Genomic DNA, 22,793 nt, shown 5'->3' on the forward strand with positions numbered 1-22,793 from the left:
GGCTGTCATCATTGCGAGAGTTTAACTGCCGAACGTTACGAGAGCTTGTGGCAGGCGTGTGCCTTTCGCGTGTGGAGCGAGTGGATTTCTCACGTGGCAGCCGTGTAGGCTTTGACTGTGCCACGCTTGACAATGTGTCAAGCCACTTGAATTGCTGGCTCGGCGGTGGTCTAAAAAGATTATTAATGGTCTAGACCCAAGCCCAAAGACCAATTGCCAAGATCCAAGTCCAAGATCGAGATCGGGACCGGGCCTGAGGCCTGCGATAGCGACCACGACCACGGGCTCGGGCGGGCGGGCGGGGGAGGCGCCCGCGTGTGCGCGCGTGTGGGCTCTTTCACCCATCTTGATCGACTATAATTATCAAGTAACATAAAGTTACTTAATTTAAACACATCTTTTGCGATCGCGACCACGACCACGACCACGACCACGGGCTCGGGCGGGCGGGGGAGGCGCCCGCGTGTGCGCGCGTGTGGGCTCTTTCACCCATCTTGATCGACTATAATTATCAAGTAACATAAAGTTACTTAATTTAAACACATTAAAAGATGTGTTACTTCTCCAATGTGGGATAATTAACACTAGTTAATTATTCCCTAAGCTCTAACTTAAAGCTTTAATTAAAAGCTAATTATGCCCAACTTTAATCCACTATTTCTCACTCACCGGAAATCGGATTAGAGAAAGTGAATATACTACATTTATCTACGTAAAATGTAGATCGACGCTATATCATTTAATTTCATAAAATTAAATGTCTCGTCACATTTATTGTTTGGTCAAAATCCATTGACAAGGCATACTTAATCCATGATTTTTACAATTAGTACGTCCACTTCCTTCAAATCTAGAATTTGAGTAGAATATATGAGAGGAAATTATAAGTGAACAGCTGAAACAGAACAATTTTACACAAACTGAAGGAACAAGAGGACCGATAGACGATAGAGGGAAATTACAAAATAAATCGAGCTTAGTGATTGAATCGATGAATTTCGGATAACTGAAGAGTGCGGTTACCTATGCTTAGAGCATCCGCGATGGGGTGGACGATAGGCCGTCCGATGCCTCGGGCGCGCCATCGTCCGTGCTCTATAGATCGTCCGCGCCATCGTCCGCCCACTGTGGAAGACGCGGACGATGCAACGTGTTTTTTTTTATTCCGAAAATTTTATTTATATAAATACCACTTACCCCACCTTCATTTGTAACATTTCCATTCACTTTTCCACACTCAAATTACACTATAAAATGGATTCCGGTGAATACCCAAGTCCGAATAGTCCGATGTTTGGGGGTGGTGCACGTTGGCCGGGCACCCCCTACCGGGTAGGTAAACCCACCGAATAAGTGATGTCACGTTTCAGTATCGAAAACCCGTGCTGAAGTTTTCCTTTTTCTATTTAGCTTAAAAGAACAATTAAAATCTACTATTACATTAAAAAAAACTTAATATTTATCCAAAGGAAAATTAAAGATTTAACTATTACACAACATGCCACGACTACTAAACTAAGTTGACCACCAGTGACCCGTCAAAGATGTGCAAAGCTGCTCAACACCACTGACAAAATATCAACTCTAACCTGCAGGGGGAAAATGAGAGGGAGTGAGCTCGAAAGCCCAGTAGCAATATCCAAACTTCAGAATCCAACCCTCTCGGCTAAGACAATAGTAACTATAATAACTATATTATTTCATTTTTAATCTTTTGCTTGTTTTTATTTCAGTTTCACAGATTTCCAAAATTTCGTACAAACTCATTATATCAAACTTATTTGTACTTCTGTCATACAACTTTTCCATATTTCTTACTTATGTCTCTTCAGATATTTCATTCTTAATATCATTTTCTTATCATCTTGATTTATTATTACAATATATATATATATATATATACACGCCAGAGCATACTTGTTCAGATACCCACACTTATTCATCATATATTTCTTGTCATATTTGTCTTATGGCCTCCTGATAACAGACTCACTTATTTCTTCCTACACTACCACATTTTCATTGTATCTTATAGTTCTGGTTTTCTCAAGATTTCGCATATCATCATATATCATTTTTCACAAATCACATATCAGAAATCGTAGATCATTATTCACAATTCGTCAGATATTATTTTATATATCTCATATCACCGATCAGTATTCCTAAGTCATCAGATATTATTTTATCTCATCTTATCATATAGCACAGATCACAGATTACGGATTCTTTATTCATAAGTCATCAGATATTATTTTATCTCATCTTATCATATATCACAGATCACAGATTACAGATCTTTTATTCACAAGTCATCAGATATTATTTTATCTCATCTTATCATATATCACATATCACAGATTGCAGATTCTTTATTCAGAAGTCACCAGATATTATTTTATTTTATCTCATCTTATCATATATCACAGATCACAGATTACAGATCTTTTATTCACAAGTCATCAGATATTATTTTATCTCATCTTATCATATAGCACATATCACTGATCACACAGATTCTTTATTCATAAGTCATCAGATATTATTTTATCTCATCTTATCATATATCACAGATCACAGATTACAGATCTTTTATTCACAAGTCATCAGATATTATTTTATCTCATCTTATCATATAGCCCCAATATCTGCTTGGTTTCAGGCAGGATACACGGACTAGATCAGAAACAGAATCAGATACAGACGCAGATTTTGTCCTCGATAGGACTCCGCACAGACCACCCATGAGGGTGCATATCACACAGATGACCAGACCACCCATGAGGGTGCATATCAGACAGATGAGCAGATCACCCACGAGGGTGCATATCAGACAAATCAGATAGGGGCCATCAGATAACAGACGATCCTCGCTTCGGTTATCCAGAAGACGAGTGATCACAAATAATGCAGCGCTGCTGTCCTATGGTATGCCAATTGTACCCAACACATATGACCAAGCAAACGGGACGTTTTATTTCATATTCTTCTTTCAAATCTCCTTTTCACATTTATCCTATTTCCAAATATCACTTCAGGTAATCATTCTTATCGAATTCACATACATTCTTTTAGTATATACTTTTATAACCTTTACATATTATTCTCTTGTGTTCATTTTATCCAGGCTCTACCTATCAGATCACTTCTTTTTCATATGCATTCAGATATCTTTTCATAACCCATTCAGACATATTTCACATTATTCAGATCTTCATAATTTATTACATTTCATTGCATATCATATCCATTGTCTTTTATTCATATTCGTACCATTATTTCTGCAGATCATTCATATTAAAATTAATAAGTATCATAACAATCCTCATATTAAATTATAAGCATATTTAAGCACATTATTTAATTAACATCGCACAAATAATCACATTATAGCACACATCATCTCAACCAAAGGAATCAAAAACCATAGAGAGGATACGCTACCTCGCAGGCTTATGAACATAAGCCTATTTTACCTTTCGACCCTTAGCTATCTTCTAGGTTCATTCAATTTTGCACGAATCGTGTTACAAGCTTTTATGCCTTATACTATTGACTCATCTTATTTTAACACAAGAAAATCCCGCAAGTGTACGGGGCTAGTGTAGCACAAAGCAAGCAAGAGTATCGTATCCCACATAGACAAAATGTGTAAACTCAAGTACCACAGACCGATTTCAACTACTATCTAGACAAAACAAAGGTTTGGTTTTGGTAAATAACTAATGAACATAAGCAAAGTAAAATAAGAGACAAAAGATAAAGTTTCAAATAAAAGAATGAGGTAGAGCTTTGGATCCGACTACAATACCCACAATGTAAACAACTCAACAACTTTGATTACCCGTTGAAGTCTCTAGGATTAGAAGGACAATCGCTATTCTAGGCTAAGCCCCCTCTCGAGTGCACTCTACCCGTTGATTAACTATTAATACTGAAGTCTCCTTCTAATACTTCACAATTAACTCCTATACTCAAAAGATTCAAGTCCTCACCCTAGAATTCCTTCTCTCGAATGCAAATTATCTAGGTGTTGTTCATTCTTTTATCAATCCTAAATAGATATCTCTCGATTACTCCAAACTAGGTCAATATATCCAATTGGTAGCTAGGCAATTGAATTGAAAGGCACAAGAATGAAACAAAATAATCACAAGAGCATAGGTAATCAAAAGCTATTAAATCAATCACAAGTATTCATTGTAGTCTTCACCAAAACTCTACAAAGGATTTAGCTACTCATATCCAACTCAAAAACATAAAAATAATCCATAGTCATTGAATTAAATATGAAAACCAATGGAAATACTCCCAAGAATGGATTGAATGGCAATTCGTCTTCGTCTTCAATCTTGTTGAAGATTGGGACTCCTTGTCTCACAAATCCGCTCTCCAAACCTTCAAGAACTGCAGTTGGGCGTGTATGATGTGTTGAGGTCGAAAACCTAGGTCTCCTTTTATACCCGGGGCGGAAATAATAGCAATTCAATCTCGCAGAACACATCGCCCGGCCGGGGCAATTTTAAGTCGCCAAAACGCCCGGTCGGGCAAACTTTCTGGAGTTTGCGACCAAAACGCCCGGTCGGGCGTTTTCCCCTTAAATATCGCCCGGTCGGGCGTTTTCTCTGGAATCCTCTAAAAGCATTGTCTTCGTCTTCGAAAGGGCTTCGCGTGAGTATCTTGCACGCCCCCATCGGAGTCCGGATGAGAGAGTTATGGCTATTATACGAAAGTCGCGCATTGAAGCGCGCCCGGTCAGGCGATTCTTCCTTCAAGCTCGTTTTCAAGTCATTTTCACCTGTTTTAGCTCCAAACACTCGACAAACTCGTCAAAACACTTATGTAGTGGATAATGGATGTAAACTCAAGTAGTATGCTACAAAAACACTGAAATGTTCACGTTAAACATCCAAAATACTTGCTAAACCACGAGTTTATCAACTATAAATATCATAAATATTAGTAACATATACTTATTTTCATCAACTTCAGCTCATTAAGTCTTCCAAATAAAATCACTAAGTATTCTGTTACTATTCACAAAATACTATTCATAGAAAGTATATAATCATATAATTAATGTATTAAAATTGCTAACCTCAATTAGAAAGTTCCCAAAATTTACATTAACACTCATATTCATTCTAAATCACAATTTCATGATCAAACATCTTAAATGAATTCATTTGCTCTATTATCTTAATATCCCACTTATACATTAACTTTCTAATATAGCAACTGTACTGGACTGATTCGTCATAAAACTTCTATATTCATTCGGAAGGATTTAGAGGCTTGACCTAATATTTTTAAATACCCAGAGGAGTCCAGTTTATAAAACAACAAGATTTATTCAAAAATTCCTAATGGTTTAAGAGATATCACCATTTCCCCCATACTACCAAAATCAGACAATTTCTGGCAGTATTTTCTAAACAATTTTTATAAATGGTGTTTGTACTCTTTAATTTATCATAAAATTCCCAGAACACCTGGACACCATATAGTTAAGATAAACATTATTTATTCGATTTTAACTCTAGTTAAAGTACCCGGAATAATTCAAATAAAACATACAAAAATAAGGCAGTTTACCAGAATTTTGACAGTTTATGGTCATATAGTTCAAACAATTTATACACATAGTAAATGAACTCCTAAATTCTTCATAAAAATCAGGGATCCTCTAGACGCATCATAGTTATTATAGAAATTGTTAAACCAATGTTTTCACTATTCTACTCATGCCAAACAATTTGGAACTGGTCATTGAAAAACAGGGGATTAAACCTTGTTGATCAAATTCTATTTCAATTCATGTTAAATCAACTCTTAAATCATTTATTTCATCTATCATGAACATCTAACCACCAAACCATAAACCCTAAAGTATATTTTAAGTCTCAACATTGATAAGGCTAATTTCATGCATAGGTCTAGGGCTTTAATTCGTGAAATTTCTGGGTCTAACACGCGTTTTAAGCTAGGTGTGTGAAGATATTCGCCAGGTCCAGCAAAGAAGGGAGACAGTTGCGTGGACCTAGGAAGAAGGCGAAAGAGTGGACATTATGCGGAAAATTGCTCGACGGAGGAAGCCTCGGAGTTGAAGGGTAGAATAGAGATTTCTACGAAGACTCTAGAAGGTTATGTCCGCGTCTATAAAAGAGAGAAGCATGCACGCTGGAGGGATCTTCTCGGTGGGAGACCTCGCCAACAGCTTGTAGCTTAGTTCACTTTTCTTCACACACTTGGGTTCTTTCGTGGGAAATTCAGGGCATACTTGGGGTTCACTTCTAGCTTACACACTTTTCGATCTGGTGGTAACACCGTCCTACTTGAGGGCGAAGAAACAATTTATTTTCTGTTTACGTTTCTGCTGAATTCGCCGAGCTTCGCTTTCGAGGCTCGGACCTCTTTGTTTTCTGGATAATCTCTGTGTTTATGCAAGTTTCGTTTTAGTTTATGCCGACTGTGTTGATATTTGTTTGTCGATTATGTTTACTTGAATTCTGAGTTGGATTGTTGGAATTGGTTGTTTTCTAGATTATCGCAGGTTTGTGGTTGGATCTGGGAGAATAGAGTTTGTTTGTGGATGAATCAGGTTCTTAACTTGTTGATGTCGTAGGGTTGTCTGTGATTGTTGGGATCTGGAGTTGATTTGAGTAGATCTGTGATAATCGGAGCTATGGAGTTGATTGTGCTGGGTGTTGAGTTCGGATGTCTTGGATCCGGAGTGGATTAAGCATTCGACGTGAATCTGAGTCGTGCTGGTTTAATTTTATGCCTAGCTTACGTGTTTTCGTTTCATTTCGTTCAGTTTATGTAGATCTGATGTACTTCCGATTCGTAGCGAGTTTCCGGCGTCCCGATTTCTATATTCTGTTCGAATCTAGGAGTATGCTCTGTTTTCTTCATTTACGTTTCTGAGTGGGATAGGAAATTGCATGAGTTTGTTAGTTGCAGCTTTTACTGTACTTACCTTATTTGAATGTCCTGGTCCCCACTTTTTAATTCTTCCTGCCTAGTCATATTTAGTTAATCATTTACACGGTCTAGCGAGCTATTGTTTCTTTCAGTGTTGATGTCTGATTTTACAAGTATTCTGTTTCTTAGGTCTAGCATTTAAATTCCGTGCCTAGGTCTAGTGGTAGTTGTTATAAACCTCAACCCTTTGCGTGGCAGCAGCCGCTTGTTTCCAGAGTCTCTAAACACTACTCACGAATCCATCTTCGTGGGATCGACCCCACTTCCCTATACTAATTTAATAGTAATTTGGGTTGAGGGATTAATTTTTTGAAGGAGAGTCGAGCGTGTCCAACGACAACAACACTCTGTGTTCCTTGGGTTCCTGGACCTAGTGATCCAGTGGATTTAAGAAGCGCGGTGTCTTGACCGAGCACTTGTATTAGTGTTCCCTGTAAGCACACGAAACACACACGATCCGATTTAGCTCTTCCTCACTTCAAACATCATGTTCATACCATGGCAATTTAACTTTGAAATTACCCATCAAAACGTGGTATACGACGTCCATACACTACGTATTCAACAATTAATCGAACATAAAACCATATATCCATCAACACCTATGGAGCTCGAAATTTTCAGATTTCTAACCTTAATATATATTGAATTTTATGCTATAAAATTAGTATAGGAAGAAAGGCCTGAATTGATTTCATAACGTTTACACGATTGGATCGATATTTCGACGAAAAATCGAAGCATAGGATTGCCATGAGAACTCATGGTTCTCTCTTTTCCCATGGCTTCTGATTTTCATTCTCTTTCCCCAATAAAAAAGAAGTCAAGCTTAATAGATAATAATAGGTGACAACTTTTCTAGAAATTTCTTTTAATTTCTAGTTATTTAATTAGTTAAATTAATTTCATTTCTTGTGCTAATTTATTTCCATATCAATGATTCCACATTTATGAATTCTATATACCATCTGGTAGAATATTAATTCTAGTTTAATCTAAAATTACTCCCGTCCGAAACCTCAAATGTTTTGACGATAGATTTTGCGAAAAACCGAAATAATCGGCGATAAAAATTCCAATTACCCTCAAATGGCCCAAAATAATTCCTCACATTATTTACAAAATAATCGGCGCTATCGTGATGCTCCATTGTTCTTCGAAAGAACAGTATTTTAGAGAGAGATACTCATTAATACAAGTTGTGCGAATAAAATGAAGTGCAACAAGACGTATTTATAGAATTTTTTTAAAAAAATTTAATGCAAATAATCGGGACGTCCGTGTTGACGTCCGGGAGAGTCAATGCAATGACGGACGTCCGCACGGACGTCGCGACGGACGTCAGCAGAAGGTCGCGGAACTGCGGTATCCGCAACGGATGTTCGTATCCGCGTCACATGCACACAATGGCGGACGTCCGGCCTGCCTGTCTGACGTCCGCCACTACGGATGCTCTTAGACTTGACAGTACAAACGAAGTAAACATTTATTTGAACTCCTGAATAAAGAACCTTGTACGCACGAAATTCTTGAATAACTCAACTACAACCGATTTAAAAGAGATCATCTCGAAGACTATGGTTGGTTTTCGTTTCTCTTTACAAATGCTAATCTTGCAAAACATGTATTGTAGTTGTTAGAATGAATATCATTCATGCACAAGAGTTGTCTCACCTTGCTACTCTTTGTGGTGACAAATATCTATAGAATACAATTAATTTTTTTTTGTGGTGAAATTTCTAATGGAATATATAAATCAGTAAAACATCATATACTGAAATTGAAATTGAAATTGAAATTGAAATTGAAATTGAAGTATCAAGACGTAGTTCAGCTCCGTTGATTAACTTGAGTGGCTATAGATTCTAACCGAGAAGCATGTTCGTCCTAATGTGATAAACCAAACATATAACCAACATAGACAATTATTGATTAACTGATAAACGATTTAATCAATTTAATTAATTAATAACCGATTAATTATTTAAGCAGTCTAAACTAAACACATATCTTCAGTTATTCTTAAATTTTAAATAATTGTCAATTTTTTAAGAATTAATGTATTAGTTGAGGTGACAATGAAAATACATGTATTTGGAATTTTGGAGGCATACTTTTTACTTATTGCAAAAAATCATAATTAATTCAAATTTGTGTGTATGCGCAATTTCTCATTATTTATGTCCGGGAAAGAAAATACGCCTTTAGATTTGGGACCTTGCGTGATAAACTTGAAGCTGGAGGATCATAATGGAAAACAGTTCACCAACATCCCAACCGCCAAAATCCCTAAATTCACTCCGGCATGCCCGTATTTTTCTGCACCGAGTAAAAGCTCTCATCGTTATCATCGTAAAATTTCGCAGATTTCTCACGGATTTGCAGCTACAACATGTCTAAACGGTGAGTAGATATTGAAACCGTAATATATCATCTGGAATTGTTTGTTAGTTTTTCCGATTTTCTAATGATTTTTTATTCGATTAGTTTTGATTTGATAATTTTTATGAATCATTTATACGGCGATTGCATAGAAAATATTTGGATATTTTATGTTGATTTCTCGAACTTGGAATTCGTTTATACCAATTTGGTTAGCTCGAAGGTAGCGATTTTTTTCAGAAAAGGAGGTATCGAAATTTGAAGATAGCAATCAATTGACTTCGTCAACCGAAGATATCTATCTTCGTATGTAATTCCAATGTACATCTATCATGAGCTTATTTATCCTAAAATATGTTTTAAAGAACACGTTGATTTGCTTGTAAGTTTTGGAATCATAGTTATGGGCAGTTTCTTGAAGGTTTGATTAGTCTATGACTGTAGTTGTATAGCATGTTTTGAAAACTTATTAGTTGCTATTAGAAAGTCGAGTTGTTCACTTAGATAGAATATGAGTTTCCTATCGAGCAGTTTTTAAGGAGGTCATTAGCATGACACTTCCCACATTGATTCTTTCCATTTTAGTGCATAGTGTACGGCCCAACTCTTTGCTGAAGATAGACCCACAAAAGTAATCTCCATGAGGCTGACTGTTTGAATGCTAAACTAGTGATATACTTACTCTTGGGGGTATTGATCTCCAACACTATAGTTTTATTTGAATCAACTAGAAGAACACCTTGCTGGAGTCGCTGACTATCTGCATTGCACTGTTCTCCATTGTTAAAAATAACATATACTAGATGGTTTTAAGAGGATGGAAAATGACAATTTGGAAGCCTTCAACCCAGTTGCAATCACTGGTCTTGGAGTTGTTGCATCACTTGACAGGACATTTCTTTAAATTGATTTTTAATGATTTGTTGATCCTTCAGGGCTCTGTGTGTTTATAAAGGGTTCTGGTTTTGTTATGGAGATCATAGACTTCAGCCATTTTTTAATTGAAAAACAAGAAAGATCCATTACTGTGATTTCTGATGATTATTATTGCTTCAGGGCTCTCTGCAAATTCTTTGCTCATGGTGCATGTCTAAAAGGGGAACACTGCGAGTATTCACATGATTGGAAGGCCCCACCTAATAATGTGAGTTTCTGCTAACCTGCTAGAACTAGTAGCCACTTTTAATGTTTTAATATAACCTCATTCTTCTTGGCATATGCATATTACTGCAGATATGTACGTTCTACCAGAAAGGAGCTTGTGCTTATGGCACTCGTTGTAGATATGATCACGTCAAAGTTTCTCAGTTACAGTCGCCAGCGTCATCATCATCCGCAGATCTTTCTTCCACCACAGCTGCAACATTAGTCTCCGGTGCTACCACTGGTGTTAGTTTTGAACATTCAGCTTCTAACTTACCAGCTCATCCTCCTTTTACACCAGCATGGGGTGAGAATTCTGGGAATTCTGATACTCTACAAGGTGATGATGATTTGGCAGACTTTAGGGGTGTAGATCCTGCTGACCAACCAATATGCTCTTTTGCTGCTGCTGGGGAATGTCCACATGGTGTGAGTTGCCATCGAGTTCATGGGGATCTTTGTCCTACCTGCAGGAAGCATTGCTTGCATCCTTTTAGGCCGCAAGAGAGAGAAGAACACATGAAAACATGTGAAAAGAGACAAAAACACGTAGAAGCATTGACACATAGTCAAGAAATAGAATGCAGTGTTTGTCTTGAGAAGATCCTGTCAAAACCTACGGCAGCTGAACGTAAATTTGGGATATTGTCAGAGTGCGATCATCCATTTTGTGTATCATGCATCAGGAATTGGCGTAGTACTTCACGATCATCTGGCATGGATGCTAATCCGGCATTAAGATCCTGCCCTATATGTAGGAAGCTTTCATATTTTGTGATTCCAAGTGTAATTTGGTATTCCTCTAAAGATGATAAGCAAGAAATTGTTGACAGTTACAAGTCCAAGCTGAGGTACAGTTGAGCTCCCTCATCGCTTTACTGCTCCTATTCCTCCTATTCCTCACACTGATAGGAAAGCATCTTTCAGATCTATTGATTGCATGCACTTTGACTTCGGTAATGGGACCTGCCCATTTGGCACGAGTTGTTTTTATAAGGTACGTGCATTTTCTTCTATTCCATTAATAAAAAGGTATACAGAAACTCTGCTGCGTTGAGTTTCTTACAAATTAGAATTGTGTACTATGTTATTCAAGGACTGTCTGCCACATAATTGGATTTGTTCACCTGCCTTGACTTCTACTCATAAATGGTGTGTCATTGCCTTCTAGCTCAACTTTTGAACTTAAAGTTGCATTAGAGAGAGAGAGATTGAATTTTGTTAGTACTACACTACTACTATAGTTGTTTTAGTGGTTAAGACAAGTTTGCTACATAAAATTTGTTTGATGGTGCAAATTTTTTTAAAGTGGAAAAAAGGAAGTTCCTTGATTTTCTTTTGAAAGTACCGAGAATTAATTTTAGCTTTGCCACTGTAGATGTCAAATCAATTTTCTTTTTGCTTATTGCTTACAGAAATGGCAGCATCTTATTATCTCATTGTGGCTGAATTGTTTTTCATCTTCAGAATCATTGCATACTTGTTTCAGATTGGGTGATAAACTATAGTGTAGTTGTTTCTCTCACTTTCATCGTTGATATAAGGTGCAATCTTATTTGCGGTCTTTTAATCTTGTCGATGTCATTTAGCTGGTAGATGTCCCTCTTTCCTCTATCCCCATCTTCAGTTTCTCGGTATGCTCAACCCATATCTTGAATTAACCATTTGTAGGCCCAACCTGCTGTTCTCTGTATCATCCTCGCAGTTGTTTTCTATATTTTACATGCTAGGCCTCTTTGTGCAGCCATTAAACACAACAAAGAGCCTTTAATCTGGTTCAATAGTTGCAAAGTATGTAACCTCTATTCAAGTTGAATAGGAAAGAAAATGAGTTGGCTTTAACCGAGTATTGGAAAAGAGTGCTTTCTTGAAATCACTATGTAAAATCCTTGTCTGCTTGGTAAGCACTTCATTGAGTGCTTTTGTAGGAATATATAATGGTTGCATCTCGACATATCTTCATTAAAATTTTCTATTCATAATTCCTACATCTTATTCTTGTAGTCCTTGATTTGAAGAGTCCTTCTATACCCCCATTGTCATATTCTTCATGTTATACATTGCTACTTTTGAACTTTTTCCATTCCAAATATAGTAGTATATATTAAAAAAGAGATGTTGGTTTCCCAATGGTCTTATGCACAATTAGATGTAATCCTATCTTACGGCAGTTCTCATTTAGTCATTCTTGGATGATTTGGGTGATTCTCATTAACGTATCCACTTTGTGGTGCTCTAAAATGCTCCTTTTGTTGGAGTGGAAAGGTTAATCAAGAATTCAGGGAAAAGTTGACATCAATATGCATGGCTGAGAAGTGTTCATTGAGAAATTTGGGAGAAATTCTCCCATTTTAATACAAATTGAAGAACTTCATATTGGTAACAGTGAATATTTGGAGAACATAATCGTATGGATTCTGGCATTGTCGCCTATTCTGCAAGATGTTGATGCAAGTGATACAAATAGTTAAATGTTTATATACCTTATATTATGAAGCTATAAAAGTTGGCTTCTAAGTGTTGATAGAATTGTCTCTGGAGTCTGGACCATAATGCCATCTCAAGAGTATGAATTAGGACTAGTGATGCTAGACTCTTGACAGAGTGGTATATGCTTCAAGTCCACACGTTAGTCATAGATATTCCTCTTTGCAATTTGTGGTAGTGAAGTATAGACCAAATTGTATCGTAGAGAGACCCTTTTCAAATATTAAGTTGCGTTGCAGTCTTGCAGATAATATTAATATTATTCCATGTTGTGAAGTAGTACCAAACTGAAACAGAGTAGCGCAGGGCAAGGGATCGAAGGATCCAAGAATAAACTTTATAAAATCTGATCTATCCCTTTACAGCAATTGACGTCCTTATATAGACATATAAGAACCCGAACAGCTAAAGGAAACAAATAACTATTCCTAACATCAAAAGGAAACAAATAAAATAACTATTCCTAACAGCAAAAGGAAACAAATAAAATAAATACTAACAAAAGATAACTATGGAAATAAGATAGTAAAATAACTATGGAAATAAGATAGCAAAATAACTAATAATAAAAAGATATCTATTAAGAATCTGGAGTCCCGGCTTGTTCTGCGTCATGCTCCTCCACCGGGGGAGAACTCGACCGCGAGTTCTGTAAGGAGTAGGATCTCCATATTGAGGGCCGACATCAGGGGGGAAAGGTGATAAGTCAGCCACGTTGAATGTGGAGGAGATGTTGAACTCTGCTGGAAGATCCACTATATAGGCGTTATCATTGATACGCCGCAATATTTTGAAAGGACCATATTTCTTTGGCCGCAGCTTGCTATAAGTGCCTACTGGAACACGTTCTTTGCGCAAGAAAACCATCACCTCATCGCCAACCTCAAAAATCTTCTCCCTGCGATGCACATCAGCCTTCTCTTTATACCTTTTGTTTGCCTCATGCAGCTTCTGGATTGTTTCTTCACGGGTCGCAACAATGTGCTCAGCAACCTCATCAGCTGTGCCTCTTGGTTCTCGGCCAGGCGGCAAGAGATCAACAACAATAGCAGGAACCTTTGTATAAACGAGAGAAAAATGAGAGCATCCCGTAGAACTATGTTGCACGATGTTATATGCAAACTCAGCTTGAGGCAAGGCTAAGTCCCATTGCCTAGGCATATCAGAGCGTAACATGTTGCCTAAAGTACGATTCACCACCTCGGTCTACCCATCCGTCTGTGGATGTGATGTGCTGTGCTGCTAAAATTAAGAGAAGAATTAAATCTTTTCCACAAACGTCTCCAAAAATGTCCTAAGAATCTGGAGTCGCGATCTGATGTAATTGACTTTGGAATCCCATGCAAGCGAACAATTTCTTGGAAGAAAATTGCTGCCACTGCATCAGCATCTGAGGTCTTTCGACAGGACAAGAAATGTGCCATTTTGCTAAATCTGTCAACCACTACACAAATAGAATCCATACCTCTCTGCGTTCGTGGAAGTCAGAGTATGAAATCCATGGATAGGTCTTCCCAAATATCTGTTGGGACCAGTGATGTTAGGGTCGAGGGTCGCACCCGGGCGATTGAGTGAAATTTTGGGTCGCAGGGCGATGAGTCGACCGGGTCGTGCGCCCCACCAATCAAATGTGGTAATAGTGCAAAAATTGCATAACACGCTGAACTTTTATTTTTATTGACCTACCATTTCACCCTATTAATATAACTAAGTTGTAGATAGGTTTGTGCTCTTATTATAATATAGGTAATGTATTTATATAACAGCAGCTTATAAAGAAAGAGAGATGCATAATTGCCTATGAAATATTAATTAAACATTTGTTAGAAATGGAGAGCCGAGTAAGACAGAGATGGAGAATGTGTTAAATATTACTCTGTCTATGAGTAATGAGAGAGAAAGAGAGACTGCCTATTAATTACTATAGGAAAACGTGCCAGCAGCTCTGCACCACTAAATCATTTATGTAATCTAGGAGAGTAAAAGTTGTATTCCATTTAGTATAGGATTATTTAAATATTATAGGGTCTGTTCATCTTCTATTTTCTTTCTTCTCCACTTGACTGCGACCCACAGTATCGACTCCGGCTCGACCCAATCGCCCCCGTCGCCCCAGTCGCGACCCCGTATCTCGATCAACCCACCAAGTTGGGGCGGTGCTGGCTGCGACCCGAGAGACCCGAGCGACCCAAACGACATTTTGACAACACTGGTTGGGACTGGTAAAGGGGTGTACAACCCAGTATTTTGTACCTTTCCTTTTGATGTCCGACAAACATGGCAAGTTGTCATGACACGCAGCATCACATCTTTGCGCAATTGCGGCCAAAAAATCTTTCTTGCACTGCAGCTATGGTTTTATCTCTTCCAAAATGAGCAGCTAATCCTCCAGAGTGCAGGTCATAAATTACTTTGTCGCGCAAGGAGGTGCGCGGTAAACAAAGTTGGTTCCCTTTCATTAAATAGCCATCACAAATATATAAATCTTGAGTGGAGCGGCCATGTTGACAGTCAGCCCATGTAATACCAAAGTCAGCATCTCCTTCATAACAGTCACGCAAGCATGAGAATCCCACTACTACTTGTCCCAATTGTAGTAGCAGTGTATGTTGTCTACTCAAAGCGTCTACTCAAAGCGTCTGATACAACATTTTGAGACCCTGATTTATGCATTAGGCGGAATGGGAATTTTTGTAGAAACTGACACCATCTCGCATGTTTGTCAACGCTAATTCGGCGCTGGATGTTAATAAACTTGAGGGCCTCATGATCTGAATAAAGGATGAATTCTTTTCCTACTGAATAGTGTTACCAAATCTTGAGTGCGCGTACAATAGCATAAAACTCTTTGTCGTAGGTACTCCATCTTGCACGTACTTCATTAAATTTCTTGCTAAAGTAGCATATCGGTCGTTTCTCTTTTGACAATACTGCACCGATGCCTACACCACTAGCGTCACAATCAACCTCAAACATTTTCTGAAAATCAGGGAATGTAAGGACAGGGGCAGAACAAAGTTTCTCTTTCAGCGTTTCAAGACTGGAGTTAGCCGCATCTGTCCATATAAATTTCCCTTGCTTTAAACAGTTAGTCAGTGGCGCTGCAATGGTGCCAAAATGCTGGATAAATCTTCTGTAAAAAGTGGCAAGTCCATGGAAGCTTCGGACTTCAGACTCCGTCTTCGGAACAGGCCAATTTTGAATGGCTTGAATTTTTGTTTCATCAACTTGTACTCCCGACGAACTGATCACAAACCCCAAGAACAATAATTTTGGAAACTAGAAATTCACATTTCTTGAGGTTGAGAAAAAGCTGGTTGGCACGTAGTGCTTCAAACACCTGCCTTAAGTGGAATAGGTGCAACCTCCGTGGGACTATAGATAAGGATATCATTGAAGTAGACGACCACACATACTCCCAAAAATGGTTTCAACACCTGATTCATTAGCCTCATGAATGTACTCGGCGCATTTGACAATCCAAATGGCATAACCATCCATTCGTACAAGCCTTCTCTTGTTTTAAATGCTGTCTTCCACTCATCCTCGGGCCTAATTCTGATTTGATGGCAGCCATTCTTGAGATCTAAACGTGAAAACCACTTCGAACCATGCAGTTGGTCTAACATATCATCGAGACGAGGGATTGGAAATTAGTAGCCTATAGTGATTTTGTTGATTGCTCGGCTATCGACACACATTCTCCAAGATCCATATTTCTTTGGGGTTAATAATGCAGGAACAACGCAATGACTCATGCTTTCACGGAGTTGTCCTTTCTGCATCAGTTCTTCCACCTTCCCTTTCAATATTTGCCTTCTTGTGGGCTCATCCTATAGTGTGGTAATTTTGGTAGGCTTGCCCCTGGGATAAGATCAATATGGTGTTGAATGTCGCGTAACGGTGGCAAGCCTAATATCTGCAAATTCTGCCAGTTGTAGCTGAATGTTTTCGGGTAATTTGGTAATTGATGGACGTTCTTGGCTAACTTCTTGCTTTATAACTAATGCAAATGCCGTGTCTGTTCTCCAAAATTCTTGTTTGATATCAGGCCACGAGGAGCACAACGAGACCAGTTCCACAACGGGCTCCCGTTTCCTACAATGTAAGGGTAATAGTACAAATCTCTTACCTCCCTTCTCAAACGAGTATGTATTAGTCCTCCCGCCATGGCAAGAACCAACATCGAACTGCCAAGGTCGGCCTAATATTATGTTGCAGACATCTAATCCCTCCACTACGTCACAAATGATTTCATCTGAATAGTTACCTATGGAAAACGTACCTTACAACATTGAGCCACGCGAATACCTCCAGAAGTGGTTGCAATCCAACCTAAGTTGTAAGGTTTAGGGTGTGGTTCCATCTGTAACTCGAGCGTACAAGCACAACGAGACCAGTTCCACAACGGGCTCCCGTTTCCTACAATGTAAGGGTAATAGTACAAATCTCTTACCTCCCTTCTCAAACGAGTATGTATTAGTCCTCCCGTCATGGCAAGAACCAACATCGAACTGCCAAGGTCGGCCTAATATTATGTTGCAGACATCTAATCCCTCCACTACGTCACAAATGATTTCATCTGAATAGTTACCTATGGAAAACGGTACCTTACAACATTGAGCCACGCGAATACCTCCAGAAGTGGTTGCAATCCTACTTAAGTTGTAAGGGTTAGGGTGTGGTTCCATCTGTAACTCGAGCGTACGAGCCACCTTGCCCCCAATGATATTTTCCATACTTCCGCCATCTATCAAAATGGTGAATATTTTCCCTTTTATAGTACAACGTGTACGAAATAGCTGATGTCGTTGCGTCTGAATGTCTTCAACCTTGGGTGCGGTCAGAACCCGTCGACAGACTCTCGCTAAGAGGTCATTGTCGGGATCGCCGTCATTCATGTCACTATCACCACCAGGGTCACAAAATTCAGGCTCTACTTCATCAATTTCTTTTCCAGCCAGGTTCACCGTTCGCCTCTCTGGGCATGTGTTTGAAGTATGACCGGTACCCCCGCAACGGTAGCACTTCCCCATGAATGGTCGAGAATAAGGGTTTGGGTTAGGGCGTCCTCCCTGCTGCTGTTGTGCAGGGGTATTCTTAAAGCCTTCAGTAGCTCCTTTCTTTTCATTGTTCTGTTGTGCAGGCGTGTCTCCTGCTCTCTGTCCCGTAGGTCTGGTTCGGTCACTATTTTGTTGGTTGCGGAAAGGGTTCTGGTGAATCATCTGTTCTACCTTTAATGCAAAACTCTTAGCATCTCGTAAAGTTTTTATGTGTTGGATGCCAATTCTATTGCGAATTTGTGGCTTCAACCCCTCCATGTATTGAGCCACTTGCTGGGATGTAGACTCAGATAGTTTGGTTCTAGTGGTCAACCGATTGAATTCACATGTGTAGTCGTGAACTGAGCGGTTGTTTTGCTGGCAGCATTGGTACTGTTGAAATAATACCTGGTCATAGTCAGCAGGAAGGTATTCATCAACAATCATGCCTCTCATCTTCCGCCAAGTACAAACACGAGCTTTCCCTTGAAGTTCTCTGTCACGAAGTTGTCTGTCCCACCAAGCAGCTGGGCTGGATTTTAGACGACACGCAACCATAGCAGCTCGTTTTTCGTTAGGTACCTCAACATGTTCAAAGAACCTATCTACATCCGTAACCCAATCGAGAAAAGCTTCAATATTGAGGGTTCCATTGAATGAGGGAATGTCAATCTTCAGTCTGAACTTCGATGCCCCCTTTCTCCCAGTTCCCGTTTCGTGATTATGTGTGATGTCGCCACGTGGACGACGATGGGCCTGCATTCGGATGTTTCTCCTTCAAGAAGCAGATTCATCAATGCTTTCCTCTGGATTGTCCGACGAATCAGATGTTGAATGTTGCAATCTCTTTGATTTCAATGTAGCCCTGGACCAATTAGAGCGACGAGAACGCTCAGAATCAGTTGACTCGACCTCAGATGGTTGTTCCTTGCGTCCCACCCTACGGTAGTGGCGCTGGTTCTCCCTCCTGATCCTGTTAACCCTAGATGACAAACCTACATCCATCTATAGAATCTCCAGCCTTTGAGTTATTCCTGCAATCTGCGTTTGAATGGAATCAAAACGCCGATCGAGGTGTTGCTCCAAGCGGTGCAACATCACGCAATCCCCCTTGGTCATGGATCCGTCTTTGTGATCATGGCCGTAGAGATTGGAAGCTCCAGAATCGCCAACCATAACTGATACCACCTGACACAGAGTAGACACAGAGTAGCGCAGGGCAAGGGATCGAAGGATCCAAGAATAAACTTTATAAAATCTGGTCTATCCCTTTACAGCAATTGACGTCCTTATATAGACATATAAGAACCCGAACAGCTAAAGGAAACAAATAACTATTCCTAACATCAAAAGGAAACAAATAAAATAACTATTCCTAACAGCAAAAGGAAACAAATAAAATAAATACTAACAAAAAGATAACTATGGAAATAAGATAGCAAAATAACTATGGAAATTAGATAGCAAAAATAACTAATAATAAAAAGATATCTATTAAGAATCTGGAGTCCCGGCTTGTTCTGCGTCACAAACAAGAAGCAATTTAGAAAAAGGAATATGGTCTGGGAATGCTCTATCGTTTACATGATATTAGATGAGCATGTTTTTCCTCTCTCAGTAATTTAGAAAATTCGAAAATTCGACTGGGTGTGAGGAGGCACTGCTTTTAAAAAACATGAGTGTGAGATTCGGCAGGGTGAATTTGACATTGAAATGCTATTTACCCTTCACTGGTACTTTTGAGTTCACACAATGAGTGGATTTGTTTATTCTTTATAATAATATCTAATAAGTCATAATTATTCTGCTTTACAGCATGCATATCGTGATGGTCGTCTAGAGGAAGTTGTCCTCCGCCATCTTGGAGCTGAAGATGGAAATACCGTTATTGCGAAAGATATTAGGTAAACCTTTTTCTTGCCCTGATTTATTTGCTCCCTTTTGCCTATTTCCTGATGTTTGCTTATCATCTTACGGAAAGATAGATGGCGTAGGAATGGGATGACCTTTCCTACGGCATTTCTGATCTCATGGATGGTTTAATTGAACATTCGGAATTGCGACCTTATGAAAGAACTTTCATTCCCAAAAGTGTGGGATTGGATACTTCTTCCTTCCATGATATTATGTATGTAAGACGAATGAGTATAAAATTTTGTTATCTACATGGCTATAAATATTACATCAATATTTTTCGTGGAGATAATCTACACCTACTTTAGTTTAATCTTGAGTTTATGAACTGGAGTGTATTTTTAACAATCAAAATTGAGACAAGAATCAATACTCAATTATTGCATTCCTGGAACTCAAACATTATAGAGCATGTTTTAAGGATTATTTTAAATTCCTAACTTCTTACCAATACTATGCCTTCCTTTCATACCAAATTCCTCAGTCTTATTCTCTATTTATCTACTCATTAACAATTGTGCTGCGTATACTTTTAGGCTCTCTGATTTTCTTAGTAATATGTGGATAAGATGACCAATGCATTAAGGGATCTAGAGACTGCTCTCAGGTTGGTATCTTTATTTCCTCGACCCCTATATGTTGTTTGTACTTGGACTTGTGTGTTATTTGTGTTTCTTGATGGTTTTAGTAAATTATATTTAGGTCGTGTTCTGTATTTTCTTCAGTTTTAATATTAAAAAATATAACTAAACCGGTCCAATTTTATCCTAAACAGAAACTTGTAATTTTGCCCTTCCATATTTAAAATCCTTGGTCCGTCCTTGTCTGCTCTCCAATACCAATGATTGCTCAGGCATTGCACTCACAACTTGTAATATTTTCATGTGCTACAGCTTGAAATCATCAAGTAAAATGACTTATATATAAACTGCAGCTTCAGCTTTATTTAATCATAGTACATGACGTTGTACATCTCAGGCTTTTTGTATCATTCAGGCATGTGTCCAGCTAAAAACTACAAAGTTGATGGATCAAGAGTGCTTTTGCTAAGGTTGGTAGATCAACACTCTTATTTGATGTGGATGTTTGATCTGCCTTCTTTTTGGTTAAGAATTCTACTTATCATAAATTCATAAATGAAACGATAACGGGGGATGGATGAGGGGGCATGAGTAATCAACATTGTAAATTAGAAGTAACCAACATTCGGTTGGAAGTTCGTTCTTCCCTTTCTGATGCTAATGACAAACTACTTATCCTTGTTTGCAATTTCAGATAAAAATAGTCTTCCCCTCGAATGCAGCATCCGGTTCCAGGTTCCAACTTCCAAGATTCGTTGCAGTCTTGGCATATACCGAATTTTGAATGTATCAAAGACTGAAATAATATGTGGAATCTACATCGATGTGTGGGGTAGTAGTAATTGTGTGGATTATAGGCAATTTTCCTATTCTAAGATCACTGAGATGACTAATGCCATGCAATATGGCTGGTTTGAAATAAGAATTAATTGAGATTGTGCTGAATTAGCAATCTTTTTTTGTGGCACATGATTGTGGATGTTACAGGTTAAAATGTACTGATGTACATGAAGGATTGTAAGACATTTTTAAATGGGGCTATGAGGTTTTATTAAATAACTTATGCTCCAGATTTATCCAGACACTGTAAATAAGTGTGTCAGACTTTTAAAAGAAGTTACAGTATTATTCATTATTGTGGTGATAAGAGTTGGCGAAAATGTGATATGGAGGTGTCTATTGGACACCATATTAGTCCACTGTCGTGTCCCACGGTGGGCGCCGTTGTGACCCACCATCATCGCTCGTGGTTGTGTCCCATTGGTGGTCACCACTGTGGGCCTTGGGTTGTGATTGGTAGTTAACTGTCACTTAAATGATGTTTGGTTTTCTTGATAACATAATATTCGTATTATCAAGATATTATCTAGGATTAAGCTATGTGATTATTTTAGTAGAGGAAGGTTGACTTTAATTAATTATCACATGATTATTCATCTATAATTTGAATTGTGGTATTCAATCTGGTATATCAAACACACTATGTATAACTCTGGATAAAATAATATGCACTTTAGGTTCGGCATGAGTTTTAATGCAAAATTGAGGAAGTAAGAAAGAGGTAGAGAGAAAAAGTAATTAAAGTATTGTTAGTGAAGAATGGGTTACACCTCATTAGAGTGAAAAGAGTTTCTAAAATTGAAAAGTGCACATTCTCGTAGGACGAGGGTATAAGGATTTAGTATTGTTCTTAATTTTTAAAAATATTATCAGGAGTCCTTGAACTAAGGGTTACTTCATCGGCTATCCTTTTGCAATATTTTCGGCCGAAAATGCACCGAAAAATGAGATGAGTATTTTCATATTTTTACTTTTATGAGGTGTCAGCATCATGATGATTTTCAGATGTGTTAGCATTAGAGAGAGTAGTTTGTAAAGATTTTTTTTATAGACCTTTCCATCTTCCCACCATTTTCACTTCTCTCTCACAACAATACCCTTCCATCTTTCCCCTCTCACCTGCAACAAAACCCCTCCATCTTCCCTCTCTCACCTCCAACGATTCAGAACTCGATGACATAAAAGTGTAATTGTAAAGGAAAGCATCAAAACGAAAGACAAGATCACAACCTTCGAAAATACAACGAGCTAGTGACGTAACCCCACGCAATAAAAAACCCTTGAGCAAAAACCGATCTTTAGCAGTGTTTTAAAAATCGGTTTGGACTGGTCCAGCTGCGAACCGGTGCTAATGCCGGTCCGGTTCACCATATAAAGTCGTTAGGAGGTTGGACCGTTTTGAACCGGATGATCTGACCGG

General features: G+C 38.5%; 2 protein-coding genes across 3 annotated transcripts; one reads left to right on the forward strand and one right to left on the reverse strand.

The window, feature by feature from the left end:
* The first annotated feature begins 9,206 nt into the window (after positions 1-9,206).
* On the forward strand, positions 9,207-21,003 carry LOC121793063 (E3 ubiquitin-protein ligase makorin-like). Of its 2 annotated transcripts, none has more exons than XM_042191268.1 (7): positions 9,207-9,387; positions 10,423-10,510; positions 10,600-11,360; positions 11,437-11,506; positions 19,854-19,942; positions 20,489-20,559; positions 20,931-21,003. In XM_042191268.1, exons 1-6 carry the CDS (start codon positions 9,377-9,379, stop codon positions 20,523-20,525), a joined length of 1,056 nt encoding a protein of 351 aa, XP_042047202.1. In that variant the 5' UTR covers positions 9,207-9,376; the 3' UTR covers positions 20,526-20,559; positions 20,931-21,003. The 2 variants fall into 2 exon arrangements, with proteins under 2 accessions (XP_042047202.1, XP_042047203.1); XM_042191269.1 differs by having other exon boundaries at positions 20,949-21,003.
* Positions 11,513-19,847, reverse strand: LOC121793062. Its single transcript, XM_042191267.1, has 2 exons — positions 17,394-19,847; positions 11,513-17,069 (listed from the first exon to the last, which is right to left on the reverse strand). The coding sequence occupies exons 1-2, from the start codon at positions 18,798-18,800 to the stop codon at positions 16,872-16,874; spliced, it is 1,605 nt and encodes a 534-aa protein (XP_042047201.1). The 5' UTR covers positions 18,801-19,847; the 3' UTR covers positions 11,513-16,871.
* Positions 21,004-22,793: the final 1,790 nt, after the last annotated feature.

Source organism: Salvia splendens, chromosome 2 (genome assembly GCF_004379255.2).
Source record: "Salvia splendens isolate huo1 chromosome 2, SspV2, whole genome shotgun sequence".
In the NCBI taxonomy this organism is placed as follows: domain Eukaryota; kingdom Viridiplantae; phylum Streptophyta; class Magnoliopsida; order Lamiales; family Lamiaceae; genus Salvia; species Salvia splendens.

Excerpts from the sequence above, each read along its gene's own strand:
- LOC121793062 (XM_042191267.1), bottom strand. The coding sequence starts at position 18,800 with ATGCAGGCCCATCGTCGTCCACGTGGCGACATCACACATAATCACGAA. Across the intron at positions 17,070-17,393 it reads GGGAGCCCGTTGTGGAACTG|GTCTCGTTGTGCTCCTCGTG; the intron begins GTCTCGTTGTGC and ends GTTGTGGAACTG.
- LOC121793063 (XM_042191268.1), top strand. Across the intron at positions 10,511-10,599 it reads GGAAGGCCCCACCTAATAAT|ATATGTACGTTCTACCAGAA; the intron begins GTGAGTTTCTGC and ends ATATTACTGCAG. Across the intron at positions 11,361-11,436 it reads AGTTACAAGTCCAAGCTGAG|ATCTATTGATTGCATGCACT; the intron begins GTACAGTTGAGC and ends AGCATCTTTCAG.